Raw genomic sequence first — 15,819 nt, forward strand, 5'->3', positions numbered from 1 at the left:
AGTATGCTCTTATGTGTGACTGCCATCTACTGGTCAGATGTATAATTTCACCATATACCAACTAAAATAGCTTCGAGGTCGGTAAGCACTACCAAAATCCATCCATCCATCCATCCATCCATCTTCTTCCGCTTATCCGAGGTCGGGTCGCGGGGGCAGCAGCCTAAGCAGGGAAGCCCAGACTTCCCTCTCCCCAGCCACTTCGTCCAGCTCCTCCCGGGGGATCCCGAGGCGTTCCCAGGCCAGCCGGGAGACATAGTCTTCCCAACGTGTCCTGGGTCTTCCTCGTGGCCTCCTACCGGTCGGACGTGCCCTAAACAACTCCCTAGGGAGGCGCTCGGGTGGCATCCTGACTAGATGCCCGAACCACCTCATCTGGCTCCTCTCGATGTGGAGGAGCAGCGGCTTTACTTTGAGCTCCCCCCGGATGACAGAGCTTCTCACCCTATCTCTAAGGGAGAGCCCCGCCACCCGGCGGAGGAAACTCATTTCGGCCGCTTGTACCCGTGATCTTGTCCTTTCGGTCATAACCCAAAGCTCATGACCATAGGTGAGGATGGGAACGTAGATCGACCGGTAAATTGAGAGCTTTGCCTTCCGGCTCAGCTCCTTCTTCACCACAACGGATCGATACAGCGTCCGCATTACTGAAGACGCCGCACCGATCCGCCTGTCGATCTCACGATCCACTCTTCCCTCACTCGTGAACAAGACTCCGAGGTACTTGAACTCCTCCACTTGGGGCAAGATCTCCTCCCCAACCCGGAGATGGCACTCCACCCTTTTCCGGGCGAGAACCATGGACTCGGACTTGGAGGTGCTGATTCTCATCCCAGTCGCTTCACACTCAGCTGCGAACCGATCCAGTGAGAGCTGAAGATCCTGGCTAGATGAAGCCATCAGGACCACATCATCTGCAAAAAGCAGAGACCTAATCCTGCAGCCACCAAACTGAATCCCCTCAACGCCTTGACTGCACCTAGAAATTCTGTCCATAAAAGTTATGAACAGAATCGGTGACAAAGGGCAGCCTTGGCGGAGTCCAACCCTCACCGGAAACGTGTCCGACTTACTGCCGGCAATGCGAACCAAGCTCTGACACTGATCATACAGGGAGCGGACTGCCACAATCAGACAGTCCGAAACCCCATATTCTCTGAGCACTCCCCACAGGACTTCCCGAGGGACACGGTCGAATGCCTTCTCCAAGTCCACAAAGCACATGTAGACTGGTTGGGCAAACTCCCATGCACCCTCAAGGACCCTGCCGAGAGTATAGAGCTGGTCCACAGTTCCACGACCAGGACGAAAACCACACTGTTCCTCCTGAATCCGAGGTTCGACTATCCGGCGTAGCCTCCTCTCCAGTACACCTGAATAGACCTTACCGGGAAGGCTGAGGAGTGTGATCCTCTCTGAGCTGCCACCTTACCGTGGTAGAGGAGTTTGCGTGTCCCAATGATCCTAGGAGCTATGTTGTCCGGGGGCTTCCATGCCCCCTGGTAGGGTCTCCCAAGACAAACAGGTCCTAGGTGAGGGATCGGACAAATAGCAGCTCGAAGACTTCTATGGAAATGCAAGAACCGAGACTCAGATTTCCCTCGCCCGGATGCGGGTCACCGGGGCCCCCCTCCGGAGCCAGGCCCGGAGTTGGGGCACGATGGCGAGCGCCTGGTGGCCGGGCCTGTCCCCATGGGGCCCAGCCGGGCACAGCCCGAAGAGGCAACGTGGGTCCCCCCTCCAATGGGCTCACCACCCATAGCAGGGGCCATAGAGGTCGGGTGCAATGTGAGCTGGGCGGCAGCCGAAGGCAGGGCACTTGGCGGTCCGATCCTCGGCTACAGAAGCTAGCTCTTGGGACGTGGAACGTCACTACCAAAATGTTTCCGTACATTAGGTTATAAGGCGCACTGTCCAGTTTTGAGAAAATGAAAGTATTTTAAGTGCGCCTTATTGTCCGAAAAGTATGGTAATACATATGCCACACCTTCATGCGGCACTGTACACGCATTACAAAAATCTAGAAGCATGCGCTTGAAAATCTGTCTTCCGCCAAACACCAAACAAACCTAAAAAGAAGACTATGCGAACGCACGCAAAAAAGACTTGTCTTGACGGACGAGGAAGTAGGAGGACTTCTGCGAGTCACGTTACATTAATATCAGAATGTCGACCGCGAGTCTCTCGTTCTTCTGGTCACATGACTTCATGTCATCGTTCTCAAAAAGTCGTGTCTACATGACAACGACGAGGCGGTTTTCCTACTCCTTAAAAAATGTTGGTTTCAGAGCATCCAGAACGTTGTCGCCTTGTGGCGAAAACAATACTTGACTGAACATTCCTGTGTGGACGTGACTTCAGTCCCTCTACTTTCTTTCGTTGAGTAGGACTCCTAAATAATCCGTCATGGGACCAAATAAAGTTGATAACACTTTGATAAAGAAAGTGAGAAAGATTGATAAAGAAAGTGAGAATCATTATTAAATCTAAGAGGGAACCCAAAGCAAAGTACAAAGGTGACGTCCGCGTGGCTCTCTCCTCCCCTCCTTTCTGCTCGTCGTCGTCTTTGCCAACAAGTGTTCAATAAAGTTAAGTGATGTTAAATGTTCATTGTAGGGTTGTCCCGATATCAATATTTTGAATGTATTTTAGGGATGTCCCGATCCGATATTTGGATCGGATCGGCCGCCGATATTTGCCAAAAAATGCGTATCGGCAAGGCATGGGAAAATGCCGATCCAGATCCAGTTTAAAAAAAAAACTCCGGTCCGTGTTTTCCAACGCACCGACTTAAATAATACATTCCACTTTTCTGCTCCTCCCTAATTTCCGTTCCGCATTTTCCAGCACACCTTCAACACATCCACAGGTCTGTGGATTCTCACTCAGTTGCTTTTAGCTGCTGGCATTACGCGACAGGCTCTTCTCACTCTTTCCTGTGTCTCCCTCTCACAGACAGCAAGTGCACCTTCTTACACACGTCACATACTGTCACGTCATACGTCACATACGTATACGTCCTCTTCGAGCAGAGAGGTAGCAGCATGGCTAACGTTAGCTGTGATGCTGGCGCAGCCGTGTGACCAACGTTCTCTCTAAGGTGCGCGCCTGTGCAATTGCGCACTGCTCAAACGTCCTCTGCGCATAGCAATTATATGCCACGCACAAAATCAAATTAAAAAATAAGCGCATAACAATTTTCGACACGCGGACACGACAGAGAAAACAGTTTTCGTCATCATTGTTCAAATATTGTAACGTCTGTCGAGACGCTTATCTCCGTTCGGTGCCACACGTCCACACCATCAAAATGCCGAGGCAAACATTTTCACATCAACACCGTATGAAAAAAATAGTGATTTTTTTTAGTTGTGATTTCTTTCTATGCATGAATGTTTAAAAGTAGCGTATATTAATGCAGTATGAAGAAGAATGTTTTAATGTAGACATGCAAGCCTTGAAAGAAAATTTTGAAAATCAAGACTACATTTCCTGCAAATGGATGCATTTCTACCCTATATTTTAACTTTAGATTTATTCTCATATCAAACTCTTTTGGCTGTCTTTTTGACACTTACATCCGGCGCCCCCCTCCACACCCCGGATTATAAATAATGTAAATAATTCAATGTGATTATCTTGTGTGATGACTGTATTATGATGATAGTATATATCTGGTAGTATATATCTGTATCATGAATCAATTTAAGTGGACCCCGACTTAAACAAGTTGAAAAACTTATTGGGGTGTTACCATTTAGTGGTCAATTGTACGGAATATGTACTTCACTGTGCAACCTACTAATAAAAGTCTCAATCAATCAATCAAAACACAGAATCATCATACTGCTGTGATTATATGCATCAAGTGTTCATTCAAGGCTAAGGCAAAATATCGAGATATATATCGTGTATCGCAATATGGCCTTAAAATATCGCAATATTAAAAAAAGGCCATATCGCCCAGCCCTAGTTCAATGATGCCATTTCTGTTTGTCATGTATAATTTTGTCTATTTTGTGTTTATCCTTGAATAAACAGGTCAGTTTCTTGTTACCAACCATTGTGTATTATTCAAACTCCCCTAATTCAGCTGGCTAGTTGTTATCAAGAGTACTAAAACCCTTTTCAACATGATTCTGACAACTAAGTAGGCTAAATAACTTTAAACTTTAACACATGCTCGGATAGGCCAGTATCGGTATCGGTCAGTATCGGTATCGGATCGGAAATGCAAAAACAGTATCGGTATCGGATCGGAAGTGCAAAAACCTGGATCGGGACATCCCTAATGTATTTCGATACTTTTCTAAATAAAGGGAACCACAAAAAATAGCATTATTGTATGGTACTTTTTAGAGGCGGTATAGTACCCAAAATGATTCATTAGTATCGCGGTACTATACTAGTACCGGTATACCGTACAACCCTAGTTCATTGTTACATTACATCATTTATGTTTTTCACATTGTTTTCTGCATGTAAAACAAATTATTCTCTATAAAATGTGTTTCATGACTTTTGCCTTCAAATTTTGGGGTTATGTGTAAGTTATCACACAACTCTTATGCTTAAAGGCCGTTGCTATAGTTACTAGCTATTGTGCTCAAGTTGTACTTTTCTATCTGTGCAAGGACAAAACTTGTTATCAGTCACGGCATATGAGGGATTGCCTCGCTGCAGATATTTTGTTTGTCTTAGCCCACTAACAGCCAAGGACTTCAAGGACCTCAACGAAGATAAGACGACAGCACGCAGACGAAGCAGAGACAAGGTAATCACAAGGCCCCCAGCACATTCCGTCACGTATTGTGCGTACTGGAAGCTGCTTTGCATGAAATGTGTGGCCACTCCTTTTAGAGGCGGCCTCAGTGATGTAACCAGGGACCTCCCAAATTAAAAGAGGAGCACGTGGGCTGGACTTTAGAGCGTAGGTTGTTTCTGTAACTAGAGTACAGCCCAAAACGTCTCTCCTCATTGAGCTAAATTGAACTCTGTCTCTGCATGATTCCTTGCTCCTTGTCTGTTTAATAGATGTCATCAGTGTTTGAACCTGACAGTTTGGAACAAATTGGTTGGATTTATATTATTTCTTAGAGAAAAAAATTGCTTTGGTTTTCATGCGATTCAGTCTTTGACTTTTGGTACTGTACCGTATTTTCCGCACTATTAGCCGCACCTAAAAACCACAAATTTACTCAAAAGCTGACAGTGCGGCTTATAACCCGGTGCGCTTTATATATGGATTAATATTAAGATTCATTTTCATAAAGTTTCGGTCTCGCAACTACGGTAAACAGCCGCCATCTTTTTTCCCCGTAGAAGAGGAAGTGCTTCTTCTTCTACGCAAGCAACCGCCAAGGTAAGCACCCTCCCCCATAGAACAGGAAGCGCTTCTTCTTCTACTGTAAGCAACCACCCGCCCGCGTAGAAGAAGAAGCGTGCGGATATTACGTTTCATTTCCTTTGTGTGTTTACATCTGTAAAGACCACAAAATGGCTCCTACTAAGTGACAGGTTTCCGGTTCATGAAAAGACGCAATCTCTCCATCCGCACACGGACTACTATTTCACAGCAACTGCCTAAAGACTTTCAAGAAAAGCTGGCTACTTTCCGTGCATATTGTAAAAACAAGATAGCTGAAAAAAAGATCCGGCCAGAGAACATTATCAACATGGACGAGGTTCCACTGACTTTTGATATTCCTGTGAACCGCACTGTGGATACAACGGGAGCACGTACGGTGAATATTCGCACCACAGGGAATGAGAAGTCATCCTTCACTGCATTTATCGGCCGATAATATCGGCGACTAAAACTCACCTCATCTTTATAAAAATGCAAAGTACAGCACATTGTTACACCTCAACACCTTAGCCTATGTCAGCTAATGGCCAGAAACTTCCACCCATGGTGATATTCAAAAGGAAGACCTTGCCAAAAGAGACCTTTCCAGCCGGCGTCATCATAAAAGCTAACTCGAAGGGATGGATGGATGAAGAAAAGATGAGCGAGTGGTTAAGGTAAGTTTACGCGAAGAGGCCGGGTGGCTTTTTTCACGCAGCTCCGTCCATGTTGATATACGATTCCATGCGCGCCCACATCACGCTGGTTTTAATATATTATTAAAGTTTGACTGACCTATTTGACTGTTTTTTTGACATTCCTTTAGCGCAGTTAGATGCGGCTTACAACACGGGGCGGCTTATAGGTGGACAAAGTTTTGAAATATGCCGTTCATTGAAGGCGCGGCTTATAACCCAGGGCGGCTTATGGTGCGGAAAATACGGTACATGGAAACAAGACTGTGTGCGTTACTTGACAATGACGTTGGTCTTCTTAGTCCTCTCTCCAAACCACATGGTGGAAGGTTTGATGCTCATCACGCGAAGACACGTCCCGTCTGATGCTGTGCAGCCGCACGGTAATCGGTTGCCGTAGAGATACATCTCATTCTGCACAAGCACACATGACACCTCCATGAAGACACTGAGTTGACGCACGCCGGATGGGCTGAGGGGGTCGCCACCTTATGGGGTCGACAGGCGTGAATCTGCGTCCTGCGGTCCGTGGTCACGTAGCTCAGGATCTCCGGCATCCTCCGGAACATCAGTAGGTTTTTGACGTGCACCTGAAGGGGGTGGTGTGGCACAGAGCTGACAACGCGTAGCACACGCACGTGCACATGTTAACGTACGTGTGTGCTTACCTGCGTGTTGAACTCTTCTCCTAACTTGGTGAACAAGTACTCGTAGCCGTAGGCCGCCTTGCAGTTGAACCACACCATGTGGTAGCAGCTCTGAGCGATCCAGTCGCCCACCAGACGCACGATGGCGTTCACACACTCCTCCTGCCCTCGCACAGGAAGAAAGAAAAATTGGCGTTCCTTGACGTCAATCGTTTGGTTAAAAAGTTCTCTATAAAGTTTCCGTAGGCCAGGGGTCGGCAACCTTTACCACTCAAAGAGCCATTTTGACCCGTTTCACAAATTAAAGAAAACAATGGGAGCCACAAAACTCTTTTGAAATTTAAAATGAAATAACACTGCATATAAAGTTTTGTTTTGCTTTGTGCTATGTATAAACAAACTATATAGCCGCCCTTAACAGCAGGCCCGGCCGACCTGTCTGACAAGCCTGTAAATGTGTGTTAGTCATGTATGATGTCTTTTTGTTATTTTTTTTTGTGTGATGTGTAATGTCTAGTGTTTAAATGTACGGCAGTGACAATGAATTTCCCCAAGGGGACCAATAAATCTAATCTAATCTTATGGGTTACATTTATGAAATCAATGAACGACTGCAGAGAAAATGAAATAAAATTTCTGCATTGCAACAAAACGTTTTTAACTCCGAAAAAGACGTCGGGTTGAAGGTTAAGTAAAATACTTAATGTCTATTTAAGTCCTCCTTTTAGTAATGAAAAAATAAAACGCCAAACTTAAATTAGAGAACCAAAAATGCCGCCCTCTCCCTCTGTGCCGTCATCTTTTTATGGGCGCCGTGCAGTCAGCTGCCAACCTGAATAATAAAATGTCTATTTGACTGAACAATTAAAAAATGTGAATATATGCAAAATTGTAGGAAATTAAAATATTTATCATACTTGGTCAATGTGATTTATGCTCCTGAACCGCAGCGCACAGCATCTCCACATGACGTCACCTTTATCTTCACACAGGATTGTAAACTCTAGTCTGTGAGGCGTGTGCGATGTTGGTGGGCGGGGTTGGAGGGGGAGGGGGGGGTTATATTGTAGCCCCGAAGAGTTTGGGCTGCAAGGGATTCTGGGTATTTGTTCTGTTGTGTTTATGTTGCATACCTGCCAACTTTTGAAATCAGAAAAACCTAGTAGCCAGGGTCCAGGGGCCAGGATAAAGTCCTGGTGGGGGGTTCAGGGCTTCGCCCCCCGACGCAAAATGATTATTAGCATTCAGACAGGTTAAAATGTTGCTAAAACCATCACTTTTCTATCAGTCACAGTGACTTTTCAAAACAAAAATATTACAGCAAAAATCATATGGGTTGATTGACATGTTTATTCTGTAAGCTAACTTCAATAGTTTGAAATTATTTTGACAGTTAATGCCAGCTATCCTGTCAACCTTTCACAAGACTTCAATTTGTTAATTGAAAGTATAAACACTTTTTACAGTAAACAAATGGTAAAACAGTACTAAACAATTCCATTAAAAAAAAATTGGTGTCATTAACTTTCTGTCCAAGCTTGTATAATCTACTGCCTTGTTCAATTGTATAAAATATTCTGTGCCTAAAATTCACATTTCTATCACAATTATCATACTGTAAACATGGTAAGCTAACTTCATTAAAATTAATAGTCCTGTCAATAGCATGGAATTACAATTCAAGTGTAGTTTTTTTGTAAGCCTTTCAAAAGAATTCAAAATATGAAAAATTAATGAAAATTAATTGAAGCCATCAGACACTTGAAAAGTGGCACATCACATCTCTAATGTAATCATTTGAACTTTTCAACAGAAATAGCACTGCAAAAATATTAAGGACATACTTCTGTATTTTGGTAGTTATGCTGTCAACATTTAACAAGATTTCTTCAACTTGGACTTGAAAGCATAAATAGTACAAACACTTTTAACAGTATAACAGTACTAAACAATTCCAATAGATAACATTGGTGTCATTACCTTTTTGTGGCTAAAATCCGAAAAACGTTGAAAGTTTTCCACTTGTATCGCTAGCAACGGCATTAGACTTGTGTTTTTTTGTCCCAACGTGGTCTTTTACATGGCTAATTCCTCCGTGTCCGATCGAAAAATCTTGTCTGCACAAGGTGCAATTCGCGTAGTTTTCACCCTTTTTGGAACGGATAATTAGATTAGATTAGATTAGATTTATTGGTCCCCTTGGGGAAATTCCTTGTCACTGCCGTACATTTAAACACTAGACATTACACATCACACAAAAAAAAATAACAAAAAGACATCATACATGACTAACACACATTTACAGGCTTGTCAGACAGGTCGGCCGGGCCTGCTGTTAAGGGCGGCTATAGCTGCAGGGATCAGGCTTTTCCTGAGGCGGGCCCTCCGGAATTTGATTGTTCTGTACCTGCGCCCTGATGGTAGTGGGATGATGTATTGGTGTAGTGGGTGAGTGATATCCTGAACTATTGTTTTTGCCAGTCGGGTGATGGACCTGTGGTTTATGTCTGAAATGTTGGGTGTGGGTAGGCCGATGATTTTAGCTGCTATGTTTGTAATGCGTGTGAGTTTGGTCCGGTTGGTTACAGAAAGCATGGTGAAAAAACATGTGGAACAGTACAGAAGGATGGGTTGAACAATGCTTTAGTAAAGTAATAACAGGAGATGAGGTGCAACGTATAGTCCTTTAAGTTTCCGGATGGCTGACAGTCTTTGTTGACTTCTTTTTTGAATGTTAATTATTCCCGGATAGGCTTTTGAATATTCTTCACGGAATGACTGCAGTTTTCTTTTCGGTTTAAGACTCGTTTGCGATTTTTCTCCGGCTGATTCCATGATCGTTCGCTCGTTTGGAAACAATGGCAACTGGTGCCTCGTGCTTGGCAGCGGTGCTATAAATAGCCGCGCGCATTTAAAAATATTTTTTTTTTTTATTAATGAAAAACCGTATTTTTTATCACTGCAACCGTAACCCGGAATAGGTTGATGAAAACCGTACTAATTACGGGAAAACCGGAGTAGTTGGCAGGTATGATGTTGTGTTACGGTGCGGATGTTCTCCCGAAATGTGTTTGTCATTCTTGTTTGGTGTGGGTTCACAGTGTGGCACATATTTGTAACAGTGTTAAAGTTGTTTATACCGCCACCCTCAGTGTGACCAAGTATGCCTTGCAGTCACTTACGTGTGTATGCAGTAGCCGCATACAACATGTGACTTGCCGCCACGCAGTTAGTGTGGTGTAAAAGCGGACGCGACGACAGGTAGTAGAATACGCTTAAGGCAGTGCCATCGCGGCACGCCCTCAATATTGTTGTCCGGGTGAAAATCGGAGAATGGTTGCCCCGGGAGATTTTCGGGAGGGGCACTGAAATTCGGGAGTCTCCCGGAAAAATCGTGAGGGTTGGCAACTTTACAGCTGAGAGTGATCAAAGAGCCGCATGCGGCTCCGGAGCCGCGGGTTGCTGACCCCTGCCATAGGCTAAGGTGTTGAGGTGTAACAATGTGCTGTACTTTGCATTTTTATAAAGATGAGGTGAGTTTTAGTCGCCGATATTATCGGCCGATAAATGCTTAAAATGTAATATCGGAAATTATGGGTATTGGTTTCAAAAAGTAAAATTAATGACTTTTTAAAACGCCGCTGTACGGAGCGGTAAGTACAGAGCAGTTGCGTCTCCCAGTCAGCAGCCGCTCCCCTCTCCCACACACACAACACAGGAGTTGACGACTGCAGCATGAGAGGTTTACTGGCGACGCTTGATGACCTCATCAAACCGCTGCGAGCGCAGCATAACAACAACAACAACAAGAGTGTGTTGTTGCCGGTGCTGTAGTCGTGGCTAACAAGCCAGCTCACTCGGTGACTAACGACACCATGTCTATGGTTTGGGATTATTTTAAAGTGTCTCTGACGGATAAAAAACTGGCAATTTGCAATGACTGCAAAAAGTTGGTTATGCGAGGAGGAATCAAGACGTCTTCCTTTAATACAAGCAATTACCGTATTTTCCGCACTATAAGGCGCACCTAAAAACCACAAATTTTCTCAAAAGCTGACAGTGCGCCTTATAACCCGGTGCGCTATATATATGGATTAATATTAAGATTCATTTTCATAAAGTTTCGGTCTCGCAACTTCGGTAAACAGCCGCCATCTTTTTTCCCGGTAGAACAGGAAGCGCTTCTTCTTCTACGCAAGCAACCGCCAAGGTAAGCACCCGCCCCCATAGAACAGGAAGCGCTTTTTCTTCTACTGTAAGCAACCACCCGCCCGCGTAGAAGAAGAAAAAGCGCGCGGATATTATCATTTCCTTTGTGTGTTTACATCTGTAAAGACCACAAAATGGCTCCTACAAAGCGACAGGGATCCGGTTCATGAAAAGACGCAATCTCTCCATCCGCACACGGATTACTATTTCACAGCAAATGATATTCCTGTGAACCGCACTGTGGATACAACGGGAGCACGTACGGTGAATATTCGCACCACAGGGAATGAGAAGTCATCCTTCACTGTGGTTCTAGCTTGCCATGCTAATGGCCAGAAACTTCCACCCATGGTGATATTCAAAAGGAAGACCTTGCCAAAAGAGACCTTTCCAGCCGGCGTCATCATAAAAGCTCACTCGAAGGGATGGATGAAGAAAAGATGAGCGAGTGGTTAAGGTAAGTTTAAGTTTACGCGAAGAGGCCGGGTGGCTTTTTTCACGCAGCTTCGTCCATGTTGATATACGATTCCATGCGCGCCGACATCACGCTGGTTTTAATATATTATTAAAGTTTGACTGACCTATTTGACTGTTTTTTTGACATTCCTTTAGCGCAGTTAGATGCGGCTTATAACACGGGGCGGCTTATAGGTGGACAAAGTTTTGAAATATGCCGTTCATTGAAGGCGCGGCTTATAACCCAGGGCGCCTTATGGTGCGGAAAATACGGTAGATCTACCCCGAGGTGGGTAGAGTAGCCAGAAATTGTACTCAAGTAAGAGTACTGTTACTTTAGAGATTTATTACTCAAGTAAAAGTAAGGAGTAGTCACACAAATATTTACTTGAGTAAAAGTAAAAAGTATGTTGTGAAAAAACTACTCAAGTACTGAGTAACTGATGAGTAACATACACACACATATCATATATATATATATATATATATATATATATATATATATATATATATATACACACACACACACACACACACACACATATACATATATATATATATATATATACACATTGATATATACAGTATATCATTTATATTTATTTATTTTGCCGTTTTTGTTTACATGTTAAAGGTGTTTTAATGAATATACATGCATGTTTAACACATATAGATTCCTTTCTTTCATGAAGACAAGAATATAAGTTGGTGTATTACCTGATTCTGATGACTTGCATTGATTGTAATCAGACAGTAGTGATGATAACGTCCACGTTTTCAAATGGAGGAGAAAAAAGTTCCTCCTTTCTGTCTAATACCACATGAAAGTGGTTGGTTTTTGGCATCTTATTTGTCCAGCTTCCATATTCGTTTTTATACACTTTACAAGAAATACATTGGCGGCAAACTCCGTAGCTTGCTAGCTTGTTTGCGCTGGATTTCGGAGACTCTTATTTTGAAAGCGCAGGCGCGATGGAGCGGCACTTTTATTGTGAAGACAGGAACTGTGCAGTCAGTCTTTAGGCTTTTGACGGGATGTACGGTTGAAATAAAGGATCTTTTTTCCTTCACACTTTTGATTGATTGATTGAAACTTTTATTAGTAGATTGCACAGTACAGTACATATTCCGTACAATTGACCACTAAATGGTAACACCCCAATAAGTTTTTCAACTTGTTTAAGTCAGGTCATGTGACCACCTGGCTCTGTTTGATTGGTCCAACGTCACCAGTGACTGCATCTGATTGGTGGAACGGAGTGAACGTCACCAGTGACTGTATTTGTTGAAACGCAGGCACTATGAAGGTCTGTCTGACAGACCAAAACAAACAAAGCGTGCATTAACAGATGGATAAAAATTAGTAGCGAGTAGCGAGCTGAATGTAGATAAAAGTAGCGGAGTAAAAGTAGCGTTTCTTCTCTATAAATATACTCAAGTAAAAGTAAAAGCATGTTGCATTAAAACTACTCTTAGAAGTACAATTTATCCCAAAAGTTACTCAAGTAGATGTAACGGAGTAAATGTAGCGCGCTACTACCCACCTCTGGATCTCCCACCTCTTCAGGAATCATAAGGAGCTACACGATGAATACAAGCGGTAGATGGATGTGAGCCCAGTTTATAATTCCCTGTTATACAGTATGCCAGGCAGTCTTGCACTAAATGAGGACTATGTTATTGTTTACTTTATTACTCTAGTATACTCTGGACTGAAGCTGTGTGCCTTCATTGTTTTTGTAGCTGTAGTTTTGAGGCATGTTTAAAAAAATAATAATAATACCGTATTTTCCGCACTATTAGCCGCACCTAAAAACCACAAATGTACTCAAAAGCTGACAGTGCGGCTTATAACCCGGTGCGCTTTATATATGGATTAATATTAAGATTCATTTTCATAAAGTTTCGGTCTCGCAACTACGGTAAACAGCCGCCATCTTTTTCCCCGTAGAAGAGGAAGTGCTTCTTCTTCTACGCAAGCAACCGCCAAGGTAAGCACCCGCCCCCATAGACCAGGAAGCGCTTCTTCTTCTACTGTAAGCAACCACCCGCCCGCGTAGAAGAAGAAAAAGCGCGCGGATATTACCGTACGTTTCATTTCCTTTGTGTGTTTACATCTGTAAAGACCACAAAATGGCTCCTACTAAGCGACAGGGATCCGGTTCATGAAAAGACGCAATCTCTCCATCCGCACACGGACTACTATTTCACAGCAACTGCCTAAAGACTTTCAAGAAAAGCTGGCTACTTTCCGTGCATATTGTAAAAACAAGATAGCTGAAAAAAAGATCCGGCCAGAGAACATTATCAACATGGACGAGGTTCCACTGACTTTTGATATTCCTGTGAACCGCACTGTGGATACAACGGGAGCACGTACGGTGAATATTCGCACCACAGGGAATGAGAAGTCATCCTTCACTGTGGTTCTAGCTTGCCATGCTAATGGCCAGAAACTTCCACCCATGGTGATATTCAAAAGGAAGACCTTGCCAAAAGAGACCTTTCCAGCCGGCGTCATCATAAAAGCTAACTCGAAGGGATGGATGGATGAAGAAAAGATGAGCGAGTGGTTAAGGGAAGTTTAAGTTTACGCGAAGAGGCCGGGTGGCTTTTTTCACGCAGCTTCGTCCATGTTGATATACGATTCCATGCGCGCCCACATCACGCTGGTTTTAATATATTATTAAAGTTTGACTGACCTATTTGACTGTTTTTTTGACATTCCTTTAGCGCAGTTAGATGCGGCTTATAACACGGGCGGCTTATAGGTGGACAAAGTTTTGAAATATGCCGTTCATTGAAGGCGCGGCTTATAACCCAGGGCGCCTTATGGTGCGAAAAATACGGTAGATCTACCCCGAGGTGGGTAGAGTAGCCAGAAATTGTACTCAAGTAAGAGTACTGTTACTTTAGAGATTTATTACTCAAGTAAAAGTAAGGAGTAGTCACACAAATATTTACTTGAGTAAAAGTAAAAAGTATGTTGTGAAAAAACTACTCAAGTACTGAGTAACTGATGAGTAACATACACACACATATCATATATATATATATAATATATATATATACATATATATATATATATATATATATATATATATATATATATATATATATATACACATTGATATATACAGTGTATCATTTATATTTATTTATTTTGCCGTTTTTGTTTACATGTTAAAGGTGTTTTAATGAATATACATGCATGTTTAACACATATAGATTCCTTTCTTTCATGAAGACAAGAATATAAGTTGGTGTATTACCTGATTCTGATGACTTGCATTGATTGTAATCAGACAGTAGTGCTGATAACATCCACGTTTTCAAATGGAGGAGAAAAAAGTTCCTCCTTTCTGTCTAATACCACATGAAAGTGGTTGGTTTTTGGCATCTTATTTGTCCAGCTTCCATATTCGTTTTTATACACTTTACAAGAAATACATTGGCGGCAAACTCGGTAGCTTGCTAGCTTGTTTGCGCTGGCTTTCGGAGACTCTTATTTTGAAAGCGCAGGCGCGATGGAGCGGCACTTTTATTGTGAAGACAGGAACTGTGGGGAGGAGATCTTGCCCCAAGTGGAGGAGTTCAAGTACCTCGGAGTCTTGTTCACGAGTGAGGGAAGAGTGGATCGTGAGATCGACAGGCGTCTTCAGTAATGCGGACGCTGTATCGATCCGTTGTGGTGAAGAAGGAGCTGAGCCGGAAGGCAAAGCTCTCAATTTACCGGTCGATCTACGTTCCCATCCTCACCTATGGTCATGAGCTTTGGGTTATGACCGAAAGGACAAGATCACGGGTACAAGCGGCCGAAATGAGTTTCCTCCGCCGAGTGGCGGGGCTCTCCCTTAGAGATAGGGTGAGAAGCTCTGCCATCCGAGAGGAGCTCAAAGTAAAGCCGCTGCTCCTCCACATCGAGAGGAGCCAGATGAGGTGGTTCGGGCATCTGGTCAGGATGCCACCCGAACGCCTCCCTAGGAAGGTGTTTCGGGCACGTCCGACCGGTAGGAGGCCACGGGGAAGACCCAGGACACACTGGGAAGACTATCTCTCCCGGCTGGCCTGGGAACGCCTCGGGATCCCCCGGGAGGAGCTGGATGAAGTGGCTGGGGAGAGGGAAGTCTGGGCTTCCCTGCTTAGGCTGCTGCCCCCACGACCCGACCTCGGATAAGCGGAAGAAGATGGATGGATGGATGGATGGACAATATCGGAATATCGGCAAAAAAGTCATTATTGGACATCTCTACCAAAGACATTTTTGAATAATTTACAAACTTAGTTCTCCAATACATCGCTGAGGAAACAATATTTTCCATCAGACAGTCGCCAAATCCACTCTGACTTCAGTTGTGCTTTTCTAGCAAAACGTCAATATGAAAAGTAAGATATGAATAAGTGTCATCGTATTTAAAAAAAAGATTCGCTATACATGAGAAATGGTAAAACATGACAACGGTGT

General features: G+C 43.7%; 1 protein-coding gene across 1 annotated transcript in view; it reads right to left on the reverse strand.

Moving 5' to 3' along the window:
- Nucleotides 1-15,819, reverse strand: part of dclre1c (DNA cross-link repair 1C, PSO2 homolog (S. cerevisiae)) — a 49,724-nt gene that overhangs the window by 16,119 nt on the left and 17,786 nt on the right. The window contains exons 8-10 of the mRNA XM_061983557.1: nucleotides 6,711-6,851; nucleotides 6,531-6,632; nucleotides 6,320-6,456 (exon numbers count right to left, since the gene is read on the reverse strand). Coding sequence (XP_061839541.1) covers nucleotides 6,320-6,456; nucleotides 6,531-6,632; nucleotides 6,711-6,851 — 380 coding nt within the window. The remainder of the gene's footprint in view (nucleotides 1-6,319; nucleotides 6,457-6,530; nucleotides 6,633-6,710; nucleotides 6,852-15,819) is intronic.

Source organism: Nerophis lumbriciformis, linkage group LG25, assembly GCF_033978685.3.
Source record: "Nerophis lumbriciformis linkage group LG25, RoL_Nlum_v2.1, whole genome shotgun sequence".
In the NCBI taxonomy this organism is placed as follows: Eukaryota; Metazoa; Chordata; class Actinopteri; order Syngnathiformes; family Syngnathidae; genus Nerophis; species Nerophis lumbriciformis.